Source organism: Argiope bruennichi, chromosome 9 (genome assembly GCF_947563725.1).
Source record: "Argiope bruennichi chromosome 9, qqArgBrue1.1, whole genome shotgun sequence".
NCBI lineage: Eukaryota > Metazoa > Arthropoda > Arachnida > Araneae > Araneidae > Argiope > Argiope bruennichi.
This window is the reverse complement of record NC_079159.1, coordinates 29,689,573-29,717,306: the sequence shown is the minus strand read 5'-3', so window position 1 is coordinate 29,717,306 and position 27,734 is coordinate 29,689,573. Positions and strand designations below refer to the sequence as shown.

The window sequence follows — 27,734 nt, the reverse complement described above, 5'->3', positions numbered from 1 at the left end:
CGTTATTTCAGTTAAGTTTGTTGTTGCCGTGGTGACGTTAAATACTGTATGTATGTGTTACATTTTACTTGTAAATATACGTTTATTTTTATTTTGATTTATGAATTTTCTATAAAAGTTAAATCTAATAAGTTTTTTGAGTAATTGTTACATTAATTCTTGGTTTTTCTTGGGAACGAAACGCGTTGAATGGTTTCCGCTAAGACCTAAATCAGAAGAAATTTCTAAATGATATATGCTTTTACAAATTCTTAATAGTAATTTATTGCGTTGTTTCTTAATGCATTGAAACTGTTATATATCAATTTATCTCTTTTGATTTAGTTTAAAAAGTAGCTTTTTATAAAGGATAAATAATTACAAGTAGCGTTTTCTTCTTTGTTTCCATCATTATAGTTTAGCAAATGAATGTTTCATTCATTTGCTAAAACCGAATTTAATTTGTGTTCTAAAAAGCCATAATTTCACTAAGAAATTAATATTTATAACTTTATAGAGTATTACAAGATCAGAATTTCCATGTAGTACAAAACTTGGAAACCCTGATTTCAATCAAAATGATCATTTTTAATCATTATCATTATCAAAATTATAAAAGTATCATAGTTCTTTTTAAAATAATTTCCAATAAAACGGCTCTACTACTTTAAATAGATTAATTCAAATTCTGTTCAGATTAAAATTCAGTTATCATTTATAAGAAATTCATGTCTTCTCCATGTTTAGCAGTAATCAAAAATAGTTCAAAATAATTTTTTGAATTAAAGCTTTTTCAAAAATGCAACAATATTTAATTTTTGTTTTTCAGTTACTTAGCTAATGTTTTGTTTGATTATTTCAATATGAAAACATGTTGATAACATTTTTTTTAGGGAAAATAGTGGATTTTGATGAATAATTTATGTGTAGTGAAATACTGAAAAAATTTTCTTTAAATGATCAGCAGAGAGGTGGTCTGATTGCATATTTATTCCATCCATCAATAAATTGTTTAGTTATTTCATAAATGTATCCTAGTTTTTTTAAAAATCATATTTTGTTTCAGTAGGCAATGGAGCTTATTTGTACAAGGTATTATATAATATTGCTATGGTGTTTAGTATTTTGAATATTCTGTATTATCATAAAAATATTAGAACAGTTTTGTTGAGTATTGTGCTAATTTAGGGAGGTTGGTAAAGTAAAAAAAATGTGTAAGTGTGGTGTATTTACAAAATTAAGTGAATTAATCATGATTTAAAAAAATCATTACAAATTAAGCTAAAAAAATGTTTTAAAGATAAATTGATAGCAAAATTCCATTAGGGTTCATATAGTATTAGATAAGCATTGATAAAATTTTATAACTCATGTTGTCAACTAAAGGAATTGAAATTTAATCTTAATTGTAGTTGTTATATATTGCCAGTGATTCTGAGTTATGACCTTTGAAGAAAAATGCTAATTTGTTATTAAGAATCAAGCTACTTTGATAAAGGAAGTGGGGATATTTGTAAAGCTCAGAAAAGGAGCTTTAAATGTGAAGTAAAACTGGAACTAAAATCAAAGAATTGCTTGGGCTTCAGCTTAAGACAGTTTAAGTTAATTTTACCATAAATTGAAAAAGCATAGAAAACTTTTACAAATTGGAAATTAAAGTGTTTTTACAGTTGAACTTATGTGAGTAAAACACGAATAAAATGAATTTATTAATATGTGTGTGTGTGATAAATTTATTTCTTTAAAATAACCTTTTTTTTTCAACTGCATTTCTCAAAATCTATTTGCTATAATCTCGCATGTTATGAACTGATTTTTCATTACCATCCTTCTTTCACTATGCCTTGAGAGTTTCTCAACGATGTGCACTTCATATTTGGTAAATCACATATTATTAATTTATCATTTAAGAAATTAAATTTGATCTTTCATCAATTTAAGTGACATATATGGTTTTTCAATAAACAGTGTTTTATATTTTGGTATAATTACATTTCCTTCAAAACGTCTAAATGTTTTCAACATTGCTCTTTTCTTTATGTGTATATTTTATGGTTTGTGTGATGAATCAATTATTATTAATAATAATCAGTAAAAGTAATTTATTATCACATTTATGAGTTATTATTAATTATTATGGACTATTATAGTAATTAGTTAAACACAATGACCTTAGCAGGTATGTATTTGAGAACTAATATTTTTATGCATTTTTAATAATATTGGGTATGTGCTTTTAAAATTAAATCATACAGTTTCTTCACTATAAATATATTTGTTATATTTATGATAATTATATACAGACATACAAAAAAAAAAAAAAAAAAAAAAAAATTCTTAGTGCAAATCTATGAAATTTTTTTCCCTGAATTTTAACATTTTACAATTTTTTTAAAAATAATTACTGATGTTTGAAGTTAAAGACTTTTTATTTTTGTATTTTGTTTCTTTTTAATGCTTAGCTTAATATTCGTCTTATATTTTAGTCTATCAAAATGACTGAAGGTGTTAACAAATTATCTGAAGAAGAATTGTTTGAATGCTTGAAAAGTTTAAATGTCCCAACTCGGCTTTCCGATATTAAAACTCCAACAGTAAGTAACTCTATTTCTTTTTGCTCTAAAGCTTTTAAGATATAGCATAAAATGAATATTTACAAAAAAATAGATAAATAAGAACCACTAAAATCGCCAGCAAGCTAAAATAATAGGCCTAGTTTTTCTAAACTGGAAGGATACAAATTTTCAAGGGCTTTAAAAACCAGTGGAAGTGGTTTCCCAGAGATTTTCCAGTTATGAAATTATTCTAGTCTATTATTTCTAGTTTGTCAAGAATTTATCATTTTTATTGAATCTATTGTATTATCTATGATGATAGCACTTAATTCCATGACATCCAAAAATTGAATTTGCATTTTAGATATACTTTTCAAAATCAATTGGAACAAAAATTAAACACAAAATCGTGTATCAAATTTGATATATTTAAGTCACTACATTTTTAAATTATTGTGTTTACATGTTTCTGAAAGTATAGACCAATAGACAGACAACCTGTTGTTGAATTTGGCCCAAACTTTCAAAGGTGTCTATATTATAGATGTTAAAGTTGTGTACCAAATTTTATCCATCTAGCTTTCTTTGTTTTCTAGTTATCGTGCTAACTTATATTTGGACAGATGAACTTCCTCTGAACATATTTTACTTAAAATTTGATAGAAATCTGCAAATTTGGTGTACAGACTATATATCTAATTTCAATCTGAGGGAGGTTTAAAGCATGGAGATCTAGAATTCATTCTTTTTTTTTTTTTTTTTACAATTACTATACTTTCTCTACACTATGATGTATAAACAAGAAAGTAATAAAGCACATCAAAAAATTTTTCAGAGGAAAAATTCTTGTTTCACAGAGAAAGGTTATTTAGAAACTGTTAAGAATTACTTTCAGATTTTCCTCAATATTATTATTTCAAAAAATAGAAGTCTGGGCCTTTGATGTCCAATGCGTATTCTTCCATTTCGATGTTTATTATTAAGAAGAAGTTTTGATTTTAGTAATATGAAAATTTTTATAAATAAACAATAATTTCTATGTAAATCTTTTTTTTTTTTCCTAAGGCACTAATCTTTAAAATTCTTTTAAAGACATCTTTCTTAAAATGCTTTTAAATGTAGAACTATAGAAGTGATATTTATCTGAAAACTATTCTCTTAAATTTTATATACTGTGCTTTTTTATGCAATTATAATTTCTACAACATAAATGTAATTTTCTTTATATTTTGTTATGAAAATTATAGCCTGGACCTAGAACACATATTGTACATTCTTAAATAAATACAAAAAAAAAAAAAAAAAAAAAAATGCATCTTTACAAGTTAAGATTTGATAAACAACCATGTCTCATGATGTCTTCCTAAATTTAAACAAAAAATACTTTATATTTGAAAAAATTAGAGTGCTTAAACAAAAAGGAAGGTATTCTTGTCTGTTGGGATGAAGCATCTCTATGTTACTATTGCAGCTTGAGCTGCAATAGTAATGTACAGATAATGTATAATAAATATCACTACATTATTATTACTATCCATATCTGAATTGAATTCTTTTAAACACATAGTTATAACAAAGTCTCATTGAACTGCTTCTCTGTTCTCTACATATTACCTCAAGATTTTTCAGGAAAGGAAGATATGAAATGTGATATTTAGAGCTTAACAGCAGCTGCAATCAGCAAGTTAAGAGCATCAATTGAAATATACATATACGTACAAATGCAAATGAATATGCTTGGTGTAATTTAACATTCATTTGGTTGGGTTTATCATTAAAGTTGGAGACGATGATCAGCAATTCAGTTTCCAATAAGGGAAATTCTATAATTATATAAACTAATTTAAGTTATAAAACTTTGATGCAAGTTTATCATTTTATGTATACTAATTAATCAAAGATTTGATACATTTTCTTGGTGCTTTGTATTTGGGCAATATTTTGCTGTGCCTTAAAATTGATATTTAAATTAATTTCCATTTAATTGATAGTCTAGAAAATGGCTAAGTTATTTGATATGTGTCAATTTTTATTGATGACTATCTTGAATTTCCATTGGTTTTGTAAATTTGAGTTTGTATAGAAATATATGATAGTTAAATTATATGTTTAAACTTTTTTTATACATATTTGAAATCTGTATTGTTTTTATGTTTCTGACTTAGTAACTTAGTACAATATTTTGTTTGTCAACTTTTATAACAGTCTTTTATCAAAAGCTACAGCTTTTAAATTTGCTGAATCTCATTTATTGCAGAAAGAATTTCTTATCAGAGTGTTTGAGTGCTTCTTGAAAGATTTACAAATAGATATTATGCATCAAAATTTGGTAAGTTTTAAAAAAGATTTTCTCTAATTTATGAAATGTTTCTTATTAAACAATTTTGAATAATTCTATCTTTAATGAGACCTTTAACAATTTATTGTCATCGTGTAATTTTTTTTATAGAGAACATTCCTTTCCATAAAACATATTGAATATCCAGAAATCATTGAAGAAGGACAGTGTATAATATTGCTTGTTATGTTTATGTAAGTAGAAATGCATTTATGTTACACATAGCATTTATTGAATTTATTTAATATTAATTTAAAAATAAATACAGTACACTCCCGAGTATCTGGAGTATCCGAGTACCTAGTTTTCTTTTATTGTAATTAAATGAGGAATATAAGGCATTGGAAGTGAACGTCTGCAATGATCCACCTACATTTCTTGTGCAAAATATAAGTTGTGACAGGAAAAGACCAGCTTTCTGCTTGTTGTTCATTGTTCTTTTCATATCTGTATGTGTTTGTTTCCTGCATTTTAGTTAAGCATTATAGAATTTATGTTAAAATATGAACTGTTTATATTCTTTAACTTACTTTTTCTCTAATAAGTTCTTGAAATGTGCAGTGTAGTATATAAATATGTATAAACAACTAGTACAGAGCCTTCTATTTTAATTTGATACATTACCAGCAACTGCTTCTGATTCACCGGGCCGTAGCCGCGTTCACATTCTACATGGCCTGAGGTAAATGGAGGGTTTAGTACTCAATAAGAAGTGAAAATACATATAACAGGGAATTTTGGTATAAAAACTTTGTCTTCTGGCATTGGTAGGCAAAGAAATAAGTTCATAAAACTTTGGCCTATTGACCTTATTTGTTATTCAGCCTGCCTTTCCGCCACATTAGGCTAGATACTCGGGTGTGTACTGAAATGTACAATGCTTTAATGTTCAAAATTTGCATTTATAACATAATCCCTTTGGATCTAACACTTTTATTTATCAGTAATTCAGTTATTGCGTTATTTGTAAGGTTTCAGTTAAAAAATCTGCTGTAAATATTTTCTCTGAGGTTCAATTCGATAATAATTTCTAAGACAACTTGTATTTGAAGTATAATCATGCATACTTTTTCAGCTTAATGAGTTAAGAATTATGTTTGCTCCAAACAATAGTAATAAAGAAGGAAAGCATGGTTTTTATTTTGCATTAAAAAATTGGTTTTCCAAGTTAGAAACTGATTTCATGAATTAAATTTTTAGATTTTTGATATATTTTCACTTTATTATCTGCAACTGAATATTTTATTATACATTTTGTGTTATGCATTATTTGCCTATTCTAGAAACTTCATAACCAGTGCAGATGGTTTGGATATTTATGCTCGAGATATAATTTTCCCCAGTAAGAATTTTATTCCCTATATATATATATTTTCCTTTATTTATGTTATTTCATTATATTTTATATTTTTTCTTTTCTTTTTTTTATTCATTTATTTTTATTTATTTGGGCTTCATAATCTATATGTTTAATATAAGAATCACATCTGTTTATGTTTACTCTACATATTGGATAATACGACTTTTACTGTAACTTCGAATGTTATAAATCTGTGATAAAATAAAAGCTGCAATAGTGAATTTCATATTCTAAGTAAATAAAACACATACATGCATGCATGCACACATATATTTATGTTACACATATATATTTATTTTACTAAAAGACTTTTAATATTTATCACTTCCCATGTTTAAAACTTAAATAGAGCTATAAACTTCTAGATACTAAAGCATGAATATAGCAAATCATGGCATATGCATATAAAAAAACTTTTAAAATAAAAGTTGTTCATTATCATAAGGCAAATAATGTATTTGAATATTCTTTCTATCTTTAATAGTGAAGAAGTTACAAGTAAATGGGAATTTTCCAAATCTCACCATTTTCTCTCTTTTTGATCTAGTTGATCCATTACAAACTCATTTCATATTTTCATCATCTATTCAAAATATCCCTCATCAATTGAAATGGAATTAAAATGTCTCATTATCATGGACACAAGATAACTTGTTAAAAATATTGCGTGCACACACACACACACACACACAATCTTTTCATTGTGGTGGAGTTTTAAGAATCAAGATAGGGAAGATATGTGCAAATAGTCTGTCCTAAAAGGGATCTATCTAACATTGAACAGATTTAATTGATTATCTATTAACAGGTGAATTATAGTACAGACATTAAATAGAATTTAAATGGACAATAGACTCCTGATTCAGCTGCCAGACTGTTTAGTATGAGAAAAGTGTTCAGCTTAACCCAAAGAATCACCAGAATTCCCAATGTCATAGGAAGAGAAAATAATGAATAAATGTTGCCTTTAACAGTTATAAATAAAGTTTTGGCATGTGAAGATATCTGAAATGAATCAGCGTGTGATTAAACAATACTAATTGATTTAATCATCTCCTTTAACCCTCTATTATTACAATCATTAGTTAGAACTCATAGTATGGTCATATTGTCAAATTAACAAAAACTTGGCTACTGTTAAAATGATTGCCAAATGACCATCGTCTGAGAAAGCATCAAAAAATGAATTGTGGTTAAAGATAAATTCAGTTTTTATTTTATAATTTTGTCATTGAAATTTTGTGTATTTCATCATTTTGTAATTATTGCTTGAAAAAAAAAATATCAATTAGATATTGTAATTAATAAAGGGCTCAAAAGAAATTTCTTGATACAATGCAAAACCAAATAATAATATTAATAAGAACAGTGTAATATGTTTTTAAGCATGCTCATAAACTTGGATATGCAATAGTAGCATATAAAAATACAAATGGAATATCTGATATGCAAAATAAACATTCTGGGAAAAATCAAATGAAGAGAATGCTTTACTCTCAGAAGACAGAAAATATATTCTCTTTATGGCATGAAGAATCACCTAATGATGAATCATAATTGAAAGATGTGCCTAATTGTATGTAACTTTACATTTATATTTTATTATTTATAAATAAAAAAAAATACATTTTTAGTGATTAGATGAACAATACAAATTGGAAGTTCTGGTCTTGAAAACAAAGATATGGAAAATTTCTCTGTTCTTTTATTAATAGAATGTTATAATGGTGCCACAGATACATGATAGAAATAGTTGATAAACTGTATAAAATGGTTTGAAAAGGGATACTTAGACTTTTTTGGTAGATACCTTATTGGAAACTACCTGTTGCAATGGTTCTCATGACACAACTTAATAAAAATGAAATAATTTGATGTCTTTGTACAAATATGATAGATTCTTTCATTCAAATTCAGACTTGTCTAATGTTTGTGTATTAATTTTTTTTGACAATGAAATAGCTAAAAATTTAAAATAGAAAAAGATGACATTATATACAGTTTATTTTGGATTGTTTCCTTTTTCTTCTTTCTTTCTTTCCTTTTTTTTAAAATGAATTATTAGCTTCTCTTTCCTGTTTACAATCAAATGTTATTTTTGTTATTGAATCTTTAAACAAAATTGTTCAAAAGGATCAAATGAACATATTTGTCAGATTTTTGCAAAAAATTATGAATGTTGCTACAACACAATATTTAACATCAGTTTTTCTTGAGTATACAAATGCATTATCTTCATTGCATTCTCTAAAGAATTCTATTCCATCATCAGATAGAAAGAAAATGCTCGAATGATCTATGAATAATTCAAATATTAATCATAAATTACATATATTGCTACAAAACGAAAAAGATTATGCAGTCTCTAATTCTCTTTTGGATGCTGGATCTTATGACCTCTATATTGTCCATGCTGCACATAAAAGTAACATCCTGGGATGTCAATAAATTTCTCAATGGATCTGTAATTTATTTAATGTGTCATCATCTAGATTTGTTGATTTTGCTCATTTAACAAAGGTGAATATTTTTCCACTGTTATTTTGTTCCTATAGTGACTAGAGAATACAGTTGTTGGACAAAAAGCTTTAGATATATTGCCATACTTTAGAGTCATTTTTCAGAAACTGGAAAATAAAAGTCTGAACCAGATACACAAATTTATTGTATGTGAAATCTGTTAAAATGCAGTGTGAATTTAGAAGCAAAATTAGGTTTCTTTATTTTAGCATTAGAAGCATAGGGCTTTTTAATTAAATTCCTGGCATGAAGAAATGTATTTGATGTTTGGCAGTTTAATGAAGAGATTCATCAAATTTTGAGTTTTAGAGAAGAACAGTTCTGCTATGAAATTAATAAAAGTTGATGTTACCCTAAATTGTAATCTTTTATTAGTCACTGATGTGAACACTGTTTTAGCAGCAATGTGTAGACTTAAAGAAAAACTTTAGATAAAGTAAAGTCAAACTTTAAGAAAAAAATATCTTTTTTCTATTTTGCTTAATTAAATGGTCATTTTGTTTTCAGTATTGAACATTTCTTTTCATTTCTAGAATTGAAATTGCTCCATGATCATAAATTGTGCATGTAATATTATTCTAAATATAAAGCCATCATTCTAATATTGATATTCTGATTACTTTATATTTGTTTACTTTCCATTTGAGTTTCATAATTTTTCCCCCTCATCTTTAGAGCCAAAGAGGACGAAAAAGATTTTGAATTACTTGATTGTGTTTTGGAAATATTTTTTGTTGAAATTTGCTAATTTTCAAGCAATAGCTGAAAAGTTTGTAAGTTTACTTCCCCCCATATTTCATTTTTAATTCAATATATATTTGTTGAAATAGCAAAGATTTTTAATATTATGAGATATTCAATTGCATTTTGTTAACTATGATACATTTAAAAAAAATAGAAATGTACCTATACATTTATGTGAGTTTTTTAAATAAAAATAAATTACTTGCATTTGTAAAATACCATGTTTTGATTAATGAGAAATCAATCTTTTTAATACATACTCATCCCAAATTGAAATTTTTTTCAACTCATAAAATTTGAAAATGTTTTGTTTTTTTAGCAAGAAGAAAAAAGGGAAGCAGATGAGCTTGCTGAAGAAAATGATCAATTAGGAGTAAAATATAATGAATGTTTATTAATCTTAAAGAATGATCTTCCTAGTAAAGAAGAAGTAAAGTGTTTTTTTTTTCTTTCCTTTGTATTTCTAATCTGATGCAATTATAGAAAGTTGTAGAGGATGATTACTGTATATTTCCATGTATTATTGAGAATTTTTGGAATTCTTTCTAAAGCTAAATTCTTTCTAAAGTAGTGACAATTTATATATGAATTTGCTAATCTTCCAAAAAACATTAAGTACATTTTTTGTTATCCAGAAGCCATAAGTCACTAAATATTACCAAATGTAAAATTTCTATAACTTGTATTTCTTTCTAAATTAATTTAAAATAAAATGAGTTATTCTTCTTTTGTGAAAATGATTTGCTAAAATTTCAGTTGTTTATTATTGCTGGATTTAAGGAGAATTGCCAAGCAACCATGCTGTTACAATTTTCCATAAATGTGATCATCTTTAGTTTGAAATTTGTTGTGTAAGGATTTCTCTTCCTGCATATAATTCTAATTAAGAAATAAATTGCCATAGAAAATAAGACTAGCACAAATCTAATAGATCCAATGCAAGACAGCAAATGTATGGTGGAAAAATATATTAGCTTCAAATAGAGTTATCATGGTAAAAACTATTGCCATTGCCATTGGCAATTTACTTTATAGTGATTTCATTGGAAAATATTCTACCTCTTTTTTTTTTTGTCCTTATGATGAAATGCTTGAAAAATCACAGCTTATTAATTGGATTTAAAGTTTGTGTAAATTTTTGAAAAAAAAACAACAACAACAAAAAAACATATTATTTGCTTGTATATGGAAATATGCAGTAAATACCCACCTTTGCAAAGTTGAAGAGTATTTATTGTTTGTAAATATATTTGGAATCTGATTGATATCTGATTATTATTAATTTATTTTTCCATTTATTTTGCTTTGAATATTTTTTTATGGATTTTATTATTATTTTGAGTTTTCCTTTGCATTAAGAAAAATGTAATCTATGAGTATTGCTATTTTTCATCAGTAGAACTAATAATTATTTTGGAAAAATGAGCAGTATATGAATAATATAATAACATTTAAGAAATTACTTAATTAATGAGACTTAAAAAAATGAAAAGATTTTATTTATTGCTGTTAAGTATGAATCAGCAAGGTCATAAATAAACCATAATTCATGATACTAAAAAGTATTTTTCTTAATGCTTTTAGTACAATTTGTATTGAAATAAATACAGATTTCGGTGTTGTGTAATTCAGTAATTGTTATCAAAACAGTATTTGTTATTTATGTCACTAATTGTAAATGATCATTATATCCTTAAATTGTATTAAGATTTCAAAATTTTTTTCATTGTCTCTCTATATGAAATTTGTGTTCTTTTTTAGCTTATTAGTTGTAATGAATCAAAGGTGGAAAAATGCAAAGAAATGGAAAAGCAAAGGGTAAGTATTAGAATGATCACAAATGTCCAAATTTCTTTGAAATTTCCTAAAAACATTCTAGTTGGTATGAAGGTGATATATCTCGTTTTCATGTTTTTTCAGTTGAATCAACGCGTAACTTACCAGAAGCAAATAGTTTTGTAACAAAGCCTTATGCATTCTTATGAGAAATGGTTATCAAAATAACTGAATGTCAACATTCCAAGCATGTGGAAACAATCGATCAATATAGCCAGAATTGTGCTGATTGTTTACATACTTTTTAAAGTGTTTTATTGTTATTATTCAAAGTTATTGCTGTAATGTCAAAGTTCAGGTTTTAATTTGTAAGGAGACAATTTTTTAAAATGTAAAAAATCTTATATAATGAATAAATATATAAAATATATAGTAATATTTAAGAATATTCTATGTAAATATAATACCAAATGCAAATGAAAAATGTGCATATATACATCCTATTGCCAAGCATGCTTCTAGTGCTTTCAAAAATATATGGGCCCTGGGAACGTGTTAAGCACATAGAACGCCGTATGCAGTATGTTAAGTATTAAAAAAACTGAAGGGGTCTCCACTGTAACATGCTTTTTCATAGGAAATGATTTATCATAGGATTATTATATTTTTTGATTTTGTTAATTCTTCTTCTGACTGCAATTTTTCACTCTGGCTACCTATTGGATAAAAATACAACAGATTAAAGAAAATGAAATATTTGTGAACCAAATCTAAAAAATTATTTTTTTAAAAAGAGAAATTCTTTATTTATCAATTTGGCAAAAATTACTTTTTAATACTTGTATTATTCATTGAATTCTTTGCTTTTAAACACTGATATTCGTTGCAGGTATATATCTGTCATTCTGAAAGGCATATTTTATATATGTATAAAAATATCTATCTAAATGTATGAAACAGTGTTAAGAATTCTTTATGATATTCTGTGGGCTGATACAGTAGTTTCTATTATTGCTGTGAAAGAAAACTAGAAATCTCTTCAAGATTAATTGCATCTACTATTTTAAATTTTAGTTATTTATTATTACAATATATATATATATATATATATATATATATATATAGGCTCAAAAAATTGAGAGTACACCTTACTTTTACTTGATAAATCCAGCTTTCAATATAAATAACACATTAAAGAGAAGTGAAAACATGTTTTTATTTTTACCCATAACAAATGGTTTAATTTAGAGTAAAAATAAAGAAAAATCAACAAAAAAATTCCTAAATAGAAAAATTTTAGCAGCATTTTAAATAAACATACTCAGATTTTTGCCTCAAAAAGTTGAGAATACACCAATGAAATTTTTGCAATATCTCGCATAGAAACAAAGTGTCCCTGTCAAGTTGCATATCTTTTGGCTCCTATGAGGGCCTCTGAACGTCATGCTACCGATTCGACCAATTTTTGACGGTATCTGAAGATATTTTATCCCATTCTTCTTGCAACACTTGTTTTAAATGGGTTTTGTTTTTAATTTTGTGTTGTCGAACCACTTTTTCGAGTGTGGCCCACGAATATTTTATGGCATTGATGTCAGGGTACTGTGGTAATGTGTGTAACTGCTATTTACAATGAAAAAGACACCCCATTTTGACGTTACGAGCATTCTGTTTGGTATCGTTGTCCTGTTAGAAAATGGAATTTCCATCTAAACCCAAATTTTTAACACTTTCCTTTCGATTGCAGCGACTGTATGGTTCTTCCAATATTCTGCAGAAACTTCTCAAATCATAGGCAAAAGTGTAAGAGTTAAAACTGTGCGAAATGCCATTAGACAAGCTGGATATAAAAGTCGCATTGTTAGAGAGAAACCGTTCATCCGCCTGCAAATTCAGATAAAGCACTTAAAGTTTGCAAAAACTCATCAATTGAAAACCAATAACTTTTGAAAGAAAGTTATATTTAGTAATGAAAGGAAACTCAACATTTCTGGCAGTGACAGCCATCATACTGTATTGCTTTGGATCCAAAAAATTTATGTCCTACAGGTAAATATTGTGGTGACTAAATCGGGATTTCAGGTTGCATGGCTTCATCCCAGGTAGGAAATTTAATTCTTATAGAAGGCATTATAAACCATATGGTTTACTTGAATATACTTCACAGTAGTCAAAAGGAAAGTGCTAAAAATTTGGGTTTAGATGGAAATTCCATTTTCTAACAGAGCAACGATACCAAACAGAATGCTCGTAACGTCAAAATGGGGCGTCTTTTTCATTGTAAATAGCAGTTACACACATTACCCTGACATCAATGCCATAAAATATTCGTGGGCCATACTCGGAAAAGTGGTTCGAAAACACAAAATTAAAAACAAAACCCATTTAAAACAAGTGTTGCAAGAAGAATGGGATAAAATATCTTCAGATACCGCCAAAAATTGATCGAATCGGTACCATGACGTTCAGAGGCCATCATAGGAGCCAAAAGACATGCAACTTAATAGTGACACTTTGTTTCTATGCGTGATATTGCAAAAATTTCATTGGTGTATTCTCAATTTTTTGAGGCAAAAATCTGAGTATGTTTATTTAAAATGCTTCTAAAAATTTTCAATTTAGGAGTTTTCCGTTGATTTTTCTTCATTTTTACTCTAAATTAAACCATTTGTTATGGATAAAAATAAAAACACATTTGCTCTTCTCGATAATGTTTTATTTATATTGAAAGTCGGATTTATCAAATAAAAGTAAGGTGTACTCTCAATTTTTTGGGCCACTGTATATATATATATATATATATATATATATATATATATATATATATATATAAAGTTGATTTGGCAACACATACTTGGACCACCAAGTCGATGGTTCTGAATACATTATTTCTGCTCTGAGAAACTAGAAATCTAGTATTTTTAATTTATATGCATTTTATTAAATTTGTAATAAAATGCATATATGATATTCTGTGGGCTGATACAGTAGTTTCTATTATTGCTGTGAAAGAAAACTAGAATTAATTTGATGTGTTGGAGTGAAGAGAATTTAATGAATGAAAGTCTGGTTTAAAAGTAATTTTACTTTGCTTGTAGCATGAATTTTAAAAGTTTTTTTTTTTTTTTTACAAAAAAAAAAAAAAATCTTTTATCTAATTGTCAAAACTTATATTTTCTATATTGTCAAATATTTAAGGAAAGGAATTGAAAAGGTTTAATGCTTAGTTTTAAAAAATAAAGAGTGGTAGTTTGTGATCTTTCAAGCTAAGCTTCAATTACCATTGATCATTCAAGCTAATAGATACTTAGGAGGTGATAAGATTATGAAGTATTAAGGGTGAAAATTTAAGGAATCCAAACATTCTGCTAGCATTTTTAAAAACAAGGCTGTGATATTTCTAAGAATTGAAAATAAGTGTTTAATTAAATTATATTTTGATCTTCATTTAGCATATAATTTAGCATCGATTTGTGTGTATGGGGCAGGGAGGATGTAGCTAAAAAAACTGTCTGAACCTATTTTTATTCTGCTAACATTATTTTAACCATTTATTTTATTATGAAATAAAATAAGAACTACAACATTTAATATTTAAAGCTAAGTAAGAAATAAAAAGCATGAAGTTATCGAAGAGAAAATTTAAAATTTGAATAAAACATATATCTTTAACAATATTGAATGCCAATTATTAGATGCAAAATATTTATTAAATATGCCAATAATTAGATGCAAAATATTTAAGACACGCATGGCTGAATTCTTACAGTTTTTCAATTGAATTGCAGTTAACATAATCTAATGTTTTTTTGGGCATTTCTTGTAATGAAGTATCAAGTAATTATTTTACAATTCACAAGAGAATTTATTAGAGTATCCGAAGAAATTTGTATATGTTGTAAGCATAGTAGAGATGAAAATATGTGTGTGTATACAGGGTGATTCAAAACTTATTGTTCAAATTTTGTGAGGTGATAGGGAATACGTCAGAAAACTGATTTCACATGGGAAAGTATGTTTGCAAGCGTCATCTGCATGGACAAGTGAAGTGAATACTAGGAAACAGTACAGTTAAATGGTAAGAAAAGCGACATTTATTTCAACAAGGTAAAGTACAAGTTCTCAGTAGATGCTTAAAATTGTGACCATTTACATGAACACAGGATTCACAACACTGTTGCATTGACCACCGAACATTTTCAACAATGCCTGTGACAACCACTATTTTTGCAACAAGGTCCATTTCACTATCGACGAGGGTCTCACACACTTGGTCTTTTATGGCCGAGCACAGAAAGAAATCCATCGGCAATAAATCAGGTGACATGGGTGGCCAAGCAATCGTTCCACCATCGCTCTGGCGATTTATTGAGCTCTGAATGTTTGGTGCAGGTAATCACGATATCATAGTATGAGCAACAGTTGTGCTATGGTCTGGAGCTCCATCATGTTGATACCACATATCTCGGCGGATATGCCAGGCTTTTTTTGAAAATGCTCGGTGGTGGATGCAACGGCGCTGTGAATTTCGTGTTCGTTTAAATGATTGAAATTTTGAGCACCTACGGGTAATGAATGTACTTTACTTTGTTGGAATAAATGTCACATCCATTACCACTTAACATTACTATTTCCTTATGTTCCTTTCACTTATCCACTTTGTCCATGCAGATGAAGGACATACTTTCCTATGTGAAATCGATTTTCTTAGATATATGCCCTCGAAATTTAAACGATAAGTTTTAAATCACACTGTATATTATATAAACTGAAGTGAATTGGTCAAATAGGATTAATTTAATCTTGTAGGAAAAATTGGAGCATTTATGTGATGGTAACTGTTCAATATAAAACATTTGAATTCACAATAATGCAACAAAATTTTATTTAAATTCACTTAGAGTATTTACTAATTAAGGCAAATAAGAAGGGTTTGCCAATGTAATTTACATAATATTCTTATTGCCTGTATTAACACATAACATTAAGATACAAGTGTATTTAATTAGAAGAAATGTTCATTTTATAGCATATAAAAAAAGAAAATCTCCATCTGAAAATTAATCAGATTATTTTTCAAATATTTGCACATATCCATGATAAGATAAAAGAAAACATTTATATTCTTTACTTGTATACTTTTGGTTTGTGTACTTTCTTGTATACTTTAATGTATAACTTTGTATAATTTAATACTATATGTTTTACTTGTATACTTTAAGGTCATAAGAATATATTACTGTAAAATTTGGCTATTTAGAAGCTAACAATGCTACAATAAAAATTCTACTTATTCTTACATTCGAATTTGAAAAAAAATGTGAATTTAAAAATGAGGAAATAATGAAGCAATTAATAACGATTTTCAAAATAAAAATGTCTGTAAAATTGAAATTGAAATAAAATTGATATTGAAAAGATCCAATAAAATTACATAATTCATATATAAACTTAAGTACTTTGATAAATAAAGGAAAAAATGATTTTAAACACAATTGCAATATCTAAATAAATCTCTACTAATAATAAAGATGAATATGTGTATTTGCACTATACATGTCAGACACTTTTAGACTACAGCTACCAAATTTGGTAGCTTGTAGGTATATATATAGCTTGGAAGATGGGAATATGCACCTAGGAACAATTTTTTTGAAATTGTAATTAAAATTTTAATTAATTAAAAATCAAGCTGAATTTGTTGTTTTCGTATGATAATTTTCATATATATATATATCATACAAAAAAGAAATTTCTTACCATTTCAACGTTTAAAAAATGGGTTTTTAATTATATTAAATTATTAATGGTTTATTTTAATTATATTAATTTATAATTTTTGTTTTTAATTTTATTTTTTGTATCTAATTTACAACAATTAATTACATTGTTGCCATGAAATTCAAACTGTTCATTGTTTCATCAACTATCTGCTTGCATGATTTTCTACCACTGTTTAAAACTAAAGAACAATTTTGTTTAATGTCTGTGTAATTTGTCACACACACACACACACACACAAAAAAAAAAAAAGGTACAATACCATGAAATTTAGAAGGTAAATGAACTGGACATTTGTGTTTTTAATAGTACCATGATGTCATGGGATTAATCTCCATTAGAAACTTTCATGCACACAATAAACAAAGTGTATGTAAGACAATTAAAATAACATTGAATTTAAGTCTTATAACTTCATGTTTAGGATTCCATAAAATTATATCTATACAATTTAATAAAATTAAAAGTAGCTAATGTTTTTAATGAATCAACTGGTCATCGAAGGCAACTGGTAGTCTAAATAAAGGAACAATGTATAAAATTATGAACGTTAACAACTTTAAAATTTTTAAATAAGCAATGTATTTAACATATGTTTGAAGTTTTTTAAAAATAATTATTTGTATTGAATACATTGTAAAGAGTTAAGTTCTAAAATAAATTTAAAAATTAGTTACTTGTTCATTAAAAAAAAAAAAAAAATACAGACGTATTTAACTTAAAAAAAACTATTATAATAACACAAAAAAACCTTATGCCTAAACTTTATAATTTTTAGTAATGGCTAATTAACTAAAGTTAATTTGAGTTATATACAAATTTTCAACTTTATATTAATTTAAAAACTAGGGCACCAGCAAAAAAAAAAAAAAAAAAAAAATTAAAATAAGCAACAAATTCATACTAAAGCATTCAAATTAGCCTGGCTATATAGTTTCTGAAGTTCACTGTATTTATATTAAAATAGATCTTTTACACTAACTTCTATTCTCCTTAAGTTTATTGAATTATTTTTTTGTTTAATTGATGCAAATTTTGTTACGAAATTAGCATTTTTATTCCGGCTTCAATTTTTTAAAAAAGTTAGTGGATTATTTATTTTCAATTCACTGTTAGATGCTGCTGTGTTTTGCTAAAATATTTTGATGTGCATTTTTAGGAGGCATTGACTGAAGAAAATAGTGCCACAAAGAAGAAAGAAAATGATTTGCAAACACTTATTGTAAGTAAATCTGAATTTTGTTTATGTGATTTTATTTAGTTGCTCTTTCAGATATTTACTCTTTTAAATTGGAAATTTTTAAATTATACTTTTTAATCATAGTTTTTTACTCATTGAAGCATTAAAATTATTACAATTAATATTCTTCTAAATCTTGAACAGCTTTAATTGATATTTAAGTATGTGTGAATGATTAAATAATCAGTATGTATATTTCATAAGTAAAAATACTTGTTGCATCAGCTGCTTATTTTTAAATTTATTTATATATTTTTAGCAATAATAGTTTTAGTTTTTTATAGCCAAAAATATTTATAACATTATGCTTGTTTGCACAAAATATATTTGTGAGTATGCATTTAAGTTAATTTTATTTGTATTGTATCAAAATATATGTTTTATACAGTACAAATACTCCTTTAAAAAAAACCAGAACAAACAATCAACTTTGAGTTAATTGCAATCTTTATACAAATGCAATTTTGATTTCTTAGACAAAAGCTGATGTTAACATTGTTTCAACGAAAGAACAAATAAAAGAACTTGAAGAATTGATTCTCACTTCTCCGGAAAAAATAAGTACTGAGATTAAAAAATTGAAAGATTCAATTCGTGAAGAAGAAATGAAGATTAGAGAAAAAGAAGCAGAGTTGAAAGATAAAAAGAAAAGCCTTGATAACCTTAAACAAATTCTAGAGAATGATGCAAAAGATTTGGAAGAATTGAAAAATATTAATAAAGCTTTACAAACATTTGGGTAAGTTATTTTCATTTCTTATCATCAAAATTTGGCATTGTCAATAACTTATTAACTATTTTAGAAAGTTATTTTTAGAAACTGCAAATAGCTGTTTAATTCACTTGTTGATTTGTTAAAATCAATCTTTAAACTATATATCTATTTAACATTATATTATTTAAAATAAGATCAGTTTCTTGCACATATTATTCATAAAGAAATAATTCTGGATTAAAAAAAAATTCTATGATTATAATATTGTTCAGATATTTTGAATATCTTTAGTTTAAATGTAGAAAATAAGTTATTTTTGTATTATTGCAATTATATTGGCGAATTTTGGTAATTTTTTTTCTCAGAGGATGTGTTAGACAAGGAATTCCCAGTCTTTTAAATATTGTGACCTACTTTATTCTCAGTGCAGTGAATTTAACCAAATAAACACAGTCTTGAAATGCCCCTCCCTTCATTTTTTTGTAAAGTGGGGGGGGGGATATAATTGTGGAAGGGGAAAAAATATTTGTATTGCATGGTTTGCTGAAGATTTTAAATCCACATCGCATTTTAGCAAATTATAGAAAGATACATATACACTTAGTCTGATTATGACCCACCCAAATTGTTAGGGCCAAATTGTGGGCCCCAAGTTAAGTAGGGAACCCTAACTTCCACATATTAAAAAGTTCTTAGACAATGAGACGAAATTTAAAGATTTATTCATGATGTAACATATGTTTGTGTTAGTTCTCAAGTATCAATCTTTTATCAAGATTACATATCTGTGAATGGTTTGTTTGATGTGGCATCAGTTTTGTCAGAAAACTTTTGATGCAATCTTGAAATTGGAAAATAAATAAGAAAATGAAGCACTTATATATAATTTCAGATATTTGAAAAAGTGTTTGACTATTTAGAAACAATTCGACCATTGATGAAATAGTAATTTGAAAGAAATCTTTTAAATCCAGTTTCTTTTCTTAATTATTTTGGCTTACAAAAGTATTGATTAAAAGTTTTTAAAAAGTATTAATGAAAATTTTTGAAAGTAATATTTTCTGCGTAACTTTACAAAGTTTTGACTGACACTTTAAAAAACTTTATAATAAATAAAAAATTTATTTGTGTTTATTGAATATTGATTTGATTATTTTTATTCAGCCTTTTAATCTGGTATGAAAAACATATAGTTCTGTCTGCCAATTTGAATATGATGTGATTAAATATGTAATCTTCATCATTAAGGCTTTCTTTGCTAAATCATTGTTATTACTTGATAATTTAGCTTTTTATTAGGATTTTTTATAAGCATCTGGCTGGGTGGGGGGTAAATGCTTAGATTTTTGTTCATTGAATAAAAGGTTACTTAAATAAAAAATGATCACAGTTAAAATATTGGTTTGTGTGTGTATATATATAGTATGTGTGTGTTAGTATTATGTAATAAAATTAAATATATATGTAAGAAGTTTAAATTGTTCATATTCTTAAAATTATTTTCTATCCACTTGAATTCAAGCATGAAAAAAAGTTACATTTTTGTTACTTATGGTGGAAGGATGCACCATTCATGTCAAAATGTTTTTGTCACAGAATCACCAATGATGTGCTATACTTGTTAGCAGGCATTCGTCACAGAAGTAAAAATGATATTCGCAACTTGTCGATTGAGATTGTTAACGGGGACATAGTTTACAGGAGTACAGTTTTAGGTTGAAAATTAATTCGTTTAGAATATATATATCTTTTTCCTATTTATATAATATATTAAATAATTTTTGTAACCACATTCCGAATTACAGTAGACTATTTTGGCATACATACATATATATATAAATTTCTTGCCACTTGCAAGTGTTTAAGTTTTGAGTTATTTGGGTATCTGCCTTCTTAGAATCTAACTTCTGTCATTTTAACTGTCTCATATGGAGTTGCAATATCATATATAATACTTGCAGATAAATCAAAATGATTACTCAGCTAAATTTCAAATAATTCTTATTTGAAGCTGTATAGGATTTAAATATGTTCTTATGCTCTAATTTTCTTGTTTTCAGTCTTCCTGTGATGACTACTAATACAAATTACCAACACCATTCTCATGAAGAAAAATATAGTTATCATTTAAAGAAATCATTGCCTTGTTATTTTATATTAAGTTCATACCAAAGGTGATACAAGAGTTAGCAGAACTTTTTTATTAATTTACATATATTGCTTAAATTCTTCATGCTTGTACAGCTCTTTCTCAATGGAAAGATACTACTCATTATAATCTTCATCTCAAACAGTGCATTCATACTCAAGGATTGTGATTTATTTCTCTTTGCAAATCATTTCATCAACTCGCTACCATCACAGTGGGATCTTATTATTTAATTTGTCTTGTTTCATTTTCTTTATAATTAACTTGCCTTGGTGGTTGTACAGTCTTCATCCTTCAAAATTTCAATGATGGCCTGTTGCTTGGAATCAGTCTTTAAAATTTTGGCTATAAATAATGGAGAGATTTGCAATGAACATATAGAATTTGAAAGATATATATCCATAAATAAATAAAAAAAATAATGCCATCTTTTGTATTATTATTTTTGGTGCAATCCTCGTATCACCATTTATAGACATTTACAAATGTTAGTAGACAAAATAGAAACAGCACAAACAGATACATAAAGCTTTATTAATAACACATAATCACCTTTTGTATGTAAAAATTACCTAAATGAGTGGGGAAATTGAACTACACAATTCCTGAAGTATGTTTAAAGAAATGTTTAAAGTATTCCTCATGAAAGATTCTATTCAGATGAGGAAGAGGATATTTTCTGTGGATTATCTTTTTCAAAGCAGAACTTAGTGGTTCAATAATATAGATATCAGTATTTTGTAATTTTTTTCTTCATGCCTTTTATATCATGCCTTGATAAGTTTAATTGTTTGGGATAGGACAGTTATTGTTCCAGAAAACTACATCTCCAAAACTTCAGGATTATTATCCCAAATTATGGCTACCATATTTCATATTGGAAAAGATTTTCTGAATTCCATGCTTGTGAAGTCGTTCTCTCCAATGATACGCCCAGTTGTGGGGAGGATGAGTTTTCAGACCATATCAATTACTTACTTAAATCTTTTAATTAGGTTTTATGGTCATGGCAACATTCGATATGGCATTTTGTAATTGCATCACTCAGAAGAAACTTCAAAATTGCTACTCTACTATACATTTTGTATGCATGCATGCAACTCATTTCCGTTTTTATGGAAATTGCCATATGCTAATGCTGGTTTTATTCTGTGGTCATCATCTTTTTGACTCACAGTCCTCTTAAATAGTTTATGATCTTTATTACTAGCCTTTGACTTTTATTCATAATTATTCTTTCCCCCCCCCATAAAGTGTATAGTTGTGACTTTCCATACTGTAACTTCAAAAATAGGTAAAACAGGAAAATTGGGTTTTACCTATTTTTTTTTACCAGGTTTCTTACCAAGACAGAAAAAATTCTGGCCAAACTTGTCAGCATTTGCCAAGTATCTGATATTTTAGATGGATACAAGAAGCATGGTATTTTAAGTTATAAGAATTTTAAAATAAGGCAACATTAGGGTTGTAAGTTGCCAAAACACATTTGGCAACTTATGACCTTAAAACATTTTCAATTTGGCACCATTTACCTCTGTGTACCCGATTCTGCTGTATATGGTCTAAAAGTTGATACAATATTAATTTTTGCCTTTTCAATATTCCAAAAAAATTAAAGCCAACAATATACTGTTTTTCAAAGGTCTGATATTCTGTTCTGAAAGGAAAGAATTGAAATGATCTTAGCTGTTTTACACATTATTAGAGGTAGAATAATATAAAATCATACATCTCTTGTATGGAGGATCCATACAGGATGTATATATCTCTTGTATGGAGAGTAACATTTATTTCTCATATAAAATGCTTTTTGCGTACACCATAGACATTGAAGAGGCTTTTCATTATTTTGTCCATACATTATAAGTAAAGAGACATATTTATTTATGAAAATAGAGTGTCTTTGTAGCATTTATTTTTTCATCATATATGTTTAAAAAATAATTGTTAATATTAAGTTATTTTCCTCTTCTTGTGTCTGATAAATTTTAGTATAATTTTGATTCATAAAAAGAATAAACCTTAACATTTTAATATTTCATTGTATTTCCTATCTTTGAAATCTTTATCTTTATTATGTATTGATAGGGATGTAGTGAAGAGCTTTATACTTGACTTTCAAAAATGTCTAGAGGAGAAAGAAAATTTAAGGAAATTGGAATCGGAACTCCTCTTAAAGGAGGAAATGCAGTCAATAAGTGAACATAAGTTTGCAAAAATCCATCTGCATTATAAAAAACAGAAAGAATCTTATAATGAAACTTTCCAAATGCTTCAGAGGTAAGTAATTCCATAGGTTTTTATAATTACACAGACAAAAAAAATTCTTAGATAGGTTCGAATAAGATAGGTTGTTATATACCTCGTATTGAACACAGCTGTCGCTCAGTTGACTTTTTTATTTTGTACTATCTTAATATTTATATTTTGAATTAAATACCAAATATGTCATTATTATATGTATAGTTAAATCTGTTTAAGAAAGTCTCATCATTTTATATAAAAAACTTATAAAAATATGCTGAAAAAAATTTTCGAGTTACAATGATGAAGAGGAAAATAAAAGTTACTACAATTTCCTCTTGTTGTTGTTTCTATTTATTATCATTAACGTTTTTAATAAAGTTTTTGTAATCTTCATCCCTTATTTCATTATATTTCTTAATCTTTTGCAATATATGTAAAATATCAGTTATCACAATGTGTTCATAAGATGGAAAACATTACTCTTCTTATTATTAGTAAGAGGGAAGATATTAATATCTCCCTTATCTTTATAATTCTCCACTTTACAAAAATGGCTGATTTGTTTGAAACTTTAACAAATGAAAACAGATGATATGTTGTAAAAAAGTCCTAAATTTTATTATATAAAAATTACGTTTTGTAATACAGATAATAAATAATCTATAAAAGTCATTCAGAGTCAATATTATGTAGAAAATCTAGTTTAATTGTAAAGTTTGTTGAATAGAAACTCTACTATATCAATATTTCAATATCATCTCCAAAATCTTCAAAACATAAACATCTTCAAAATTTCTTACAAAGTATTATATCAAAGACTACTTTGTAGAAAAGATTATTCACCATTTTGGAAGAAAATTTGTTTACAGTATCAATAATTTTTCTTAAACAACTACAATAAAATAGAATTTTAAAAAATGTAAAATAAATAAATTGCAAAAATCTTTTAGTTAAGCTTGCTGATTTAAAAATTGAAATTGTAGTTTTTTGTTTTTAATTAGTGCTGAAACGTGACTTTTTTGACATTTGTTATGTTATTACATGAATAGTAATAAAGTGATCTTAATTCTATTTTGATAGTTTTCCAAAATTTGTTATTTTTATCTTATAGAAAATTCAAATTTCATGTTTTGTCCGTTAAATTGTTATATATCTTTCCTATTTAATTGAAATTTTTTTAAATATATATTTAGAATAATAGTTTTAAAAAATGAATCTATAACTATTTTTAAATTGTTAAAGGATCAACGTGCGCATGAAATATATTTTTTATATCAGAATGAATGAATATTGTTTCCTGCTAATATATTTTCTATGATTAAAATTTAATATTAATTTTAAAATTAAGAAGATTACCTTTTGCATAAAATAGAATATATTTTTGCATATTTTCATTCTGTTTTGGAATTTTCTAATCCTCGAGTTTTGTAACAAATTATAATGATACTGAGTTTGTATGCTGTCAATTTATCCATTTTATTGGCTTTTTGGGAGTAGGGTTAACAAAAAGATATCAATGTGTAACAATTTCTTTGTAGCAATGAAAAGAAAATCTTTCCTATATTGTTTACATGTTACATGTTCTGTTACTCTTTCAGAAATCTGTCTGAAGAGCAAAAAGATCTTACTAGTTTGAAAGCAGCCAATTTGGAACTGGATCAGAAAATGGATAAAGAGATTGACACTATTTTAGATATAGTTGAAAAATTGAAAGAAGCTGAAAAGACAACAGAAAAATTACAAATGGATTATAAATCTCAGGTTTGTTATTTTTTAGAATTCAACTAATCTAAATTTTTTGAACTTCAACACAGGTTATTTTATTATGTTTTATAGAATTTCAAACAAATTGATGTATTTTGCCATTTACACTTTATTATAATACATTTTTTGTATTACAATATATATATATATATGTGAATACTGATTATTCTTTAACATGGGTTAATTAATGTCTCTAACGTAAAAATTACAATGAATTCTTCAAAAACTAATCAATCTCTTTTTCACATTTTTTTCAAATCAGATTTATTTATTAATAAAATTTGTGTTTGTGTTAACTTATCTATGTTGCCTGTCCACTTCATTAAAATCTATTAATTGTAAGTGATTTTAATGGCAAAATCAAATGAAATTGAATTATGTCTTGCTTTAAAAAATGTCCAGTTAGCAAATTCTAATATAAATAATAATATCATCCTGCATTTACATTTCTATAGTTCTCATTTACATTCCTATGTTCACAATTTATTAAAATTCTCAAATATATGTTTATAAAAGCTCAAAATTTTATACTTTTCAAGTGGGAGAAAAATCAAAGAACAATGTCGTTTCAAGACTAAAGAATCACTTAAGGACATTCAAAAACATTTTTTGGATAATCTTTATGAGCTTGAAAGAACAAAGGGTATAAAAAATAAGAGAACGCAAATAAATATCCATTTTTGAAGCAATAATTGTTTTGCATCTAAAATGTTGTATTACACAATATTATTTATTTATTTATTTATATATATATATATATATATATATATATATATATATATATATATATATATATATTTCAATTTTTGCACAATATATTGGTCTTTTCCTAATTAGCGTATTATTATTGTGTTATCAGTTTAAATCGTATATTAAGATACTTCTTTATTTTTGCAGATGGAATCAATTAGAAACACATTTGTTTCAGAATGTGGAGACATTAAAAGCTATATTGTCAAAAAATATGCACCATAAATTAAAGCAAATGTGTTTTGTATATAATTATACTGTTTATAAATTAGTTCATTGTAGATACTAAATTGTTTTATTTTTCTGTATGCATCATTGGTAGTTTCTTTTGAAATAAAAATATACTTTGATGGATGGGGAAAATAAGTACTTCTGAGCATTTTTAGCAAATTTGCTTTAAAATCTGGCATCATAGATTTGGATACTTAATAATCCCTTTCAATAATAAAGAAGGAAGTGTGTTTCTGTTGAGTCTTTATACACTAAATCATTTGAACTAGATCTACCAAATTTCATGTAGAAGTACACCTTAATTGAAAATATATTGCATAGAATGTTTTTCCATCATTTTTTTAAAAACTATAATAATGCCTATTTAGTTATCTTGCTAATTTTGACAATTTTTTATTGTTGCAATGAGATTTAAATTATTTGTATAATTCCCTTCCATTGTTGAAAAAAAGATTCTATTATGCATGCAATAAGATGGAAAACAGCATGCAAATTGATAGTACATTTTCTGACAAACTGTGAACATGGTAAACAAATCCATTAACAAAACAGAATAACTTGAGAAAGCTATTAAATTCATTCAAATACCGTCAGTATTTCTGGTGAATCAGCTGGCCATCAACGGCCATTAGTGAATAGTAAATTTATTCATTTTTCCAAATATGGACTTCATGGCAACAAAAGAGCAGAAGCTTTGGGACAATTTATGGGAATCATCAGTTATTCAACTTAAAAGTGAATGCAAAAATAAAATCAGGAGGAAATGACAAATAAAACAACTTCAACAAATGGTAAACAAAAAAAAAAAATGATTTTTATTAGTCATTGTGCATTTAGAGGTCACCAAGAAAGGTTCTTTGTAAAAGAATAATGATCATGTTTACAAAAAAGGGGGGGGGGATATGTACACTACTGTACAATGAACCAAAGGGAAACGATCAAATGACTTATGCAATATTCATAACAATATTCTTTCATATTGTTGCAGCTCTTAATACGCTTGATACTTGCCTTTTTCATCATTTAAAACTAGTTATTGAGAATGTTGAATTAATGAGCCAGTCTCCTAAACTGGCCAAAGTGCAGAAAGTAATCCTACTCAAAACTCAATTTAGAGATACTAGAAGAATTTCCGTTAACACATTATGTGCAGAATTATTATTAGATAATAGCTATATGGCAAAGTGGAATTACCCAAGTTATATTAACGAAAAAAAATTAGAAAAGCTCAAGTATGTCCATTTTCACTTTATTTTAGAAAAAGTCATTAAAAATAAAGATTCATTTAACTGATTTAAAATGAATTAATTCAAAGCTTAAAATATTGGTTAAATTCCTTGAAAGCAAGTCAGGCATCTGGGCTATACACTATCTGGCCAAAAGTATCCAGACACCCAGTGTTATGGACTTATAATAATATGTGCCTCAGTGCACTCTGATGGTCCTCCTTTTGCATCAATGACAGCCTCCACACGTCTGGGAAGACTTTCCTGACTTCTAGGCGTCCATCAGAGCTGCAGTGAGTGCTTGCAGTGAAGATGGTCGATTAGGCTAGCTACATAATCTGCGCTCTAATTCGCCCTAA

At 26.6% G+C, this 27,734-nt stretch overlaps 1 protein-coding gene across 1 annotated transcript; it reads left to right on the top strand.

Annotated features, from left to right (window-relative positions):
- Positions 1 to 26,261, top strand: LOC129984309 (tax1-binding protein 1 homolog). Its single transcript, XM_056094170.1, has 13 exons — positions 1 to 46; positions 2,466 to 2,573; positions 4,792 to 4,863; positions 4,984 to 5,066; positions 6,156 to 6,214; positions 9,428 to 9,525; positions 9,816 to 9,926; positions 11,258 to 11,314; positions 18,213 to 18,275; positions 18,770 to 19,032; positions 23,246 to 23,437; positions 25,003 to 25,165; positions 26,066 to 26,261. The coding sequence occupies exons 2-13, from the start codon at positions 2,475 to 2,477 to the stop codon at positions 26,141 to 26,143; spliced, it is 1,338 nt and encodes a 445-aa protein (XP_055950145.1). The 5' UTR covers positions 1 to 46; positions 2,466 to 2,474; the 3' UTR covers positions 26,144 to 26,261.
- The last annotated feature ends 1,473 nt before the right edge of the window (positions 26,262 to 27,734 follow it).

What these genes read in the sequence shown, in the direction of transcription:
- LOC129984309 (XM_056094170.1), top strand. Translation starts at nt 2,475, where the DNA reads ATGACTGAAGGTGTTAACAAATTATCTGAAGAAGAATTGTTTGAATGC. An exon ending in ATATTATGCATCAAAATTTG is followed by an intron (nt 4,864 to 4,983) that starts GTAAGTTTTAAA and finishes TTTTTTTTATAG; the next exon opens with AGAACATTCCTTTCCATAAA. An exon ending in AAGAAATGGAAAAGCAAAGG is followed by an intron (nt 11,315 to 18,212) that starts GTAAGTATTAGA and finishes GTGCATTTTTAG; the next exon opens with GAGGCATTGACTGAAGAAAA.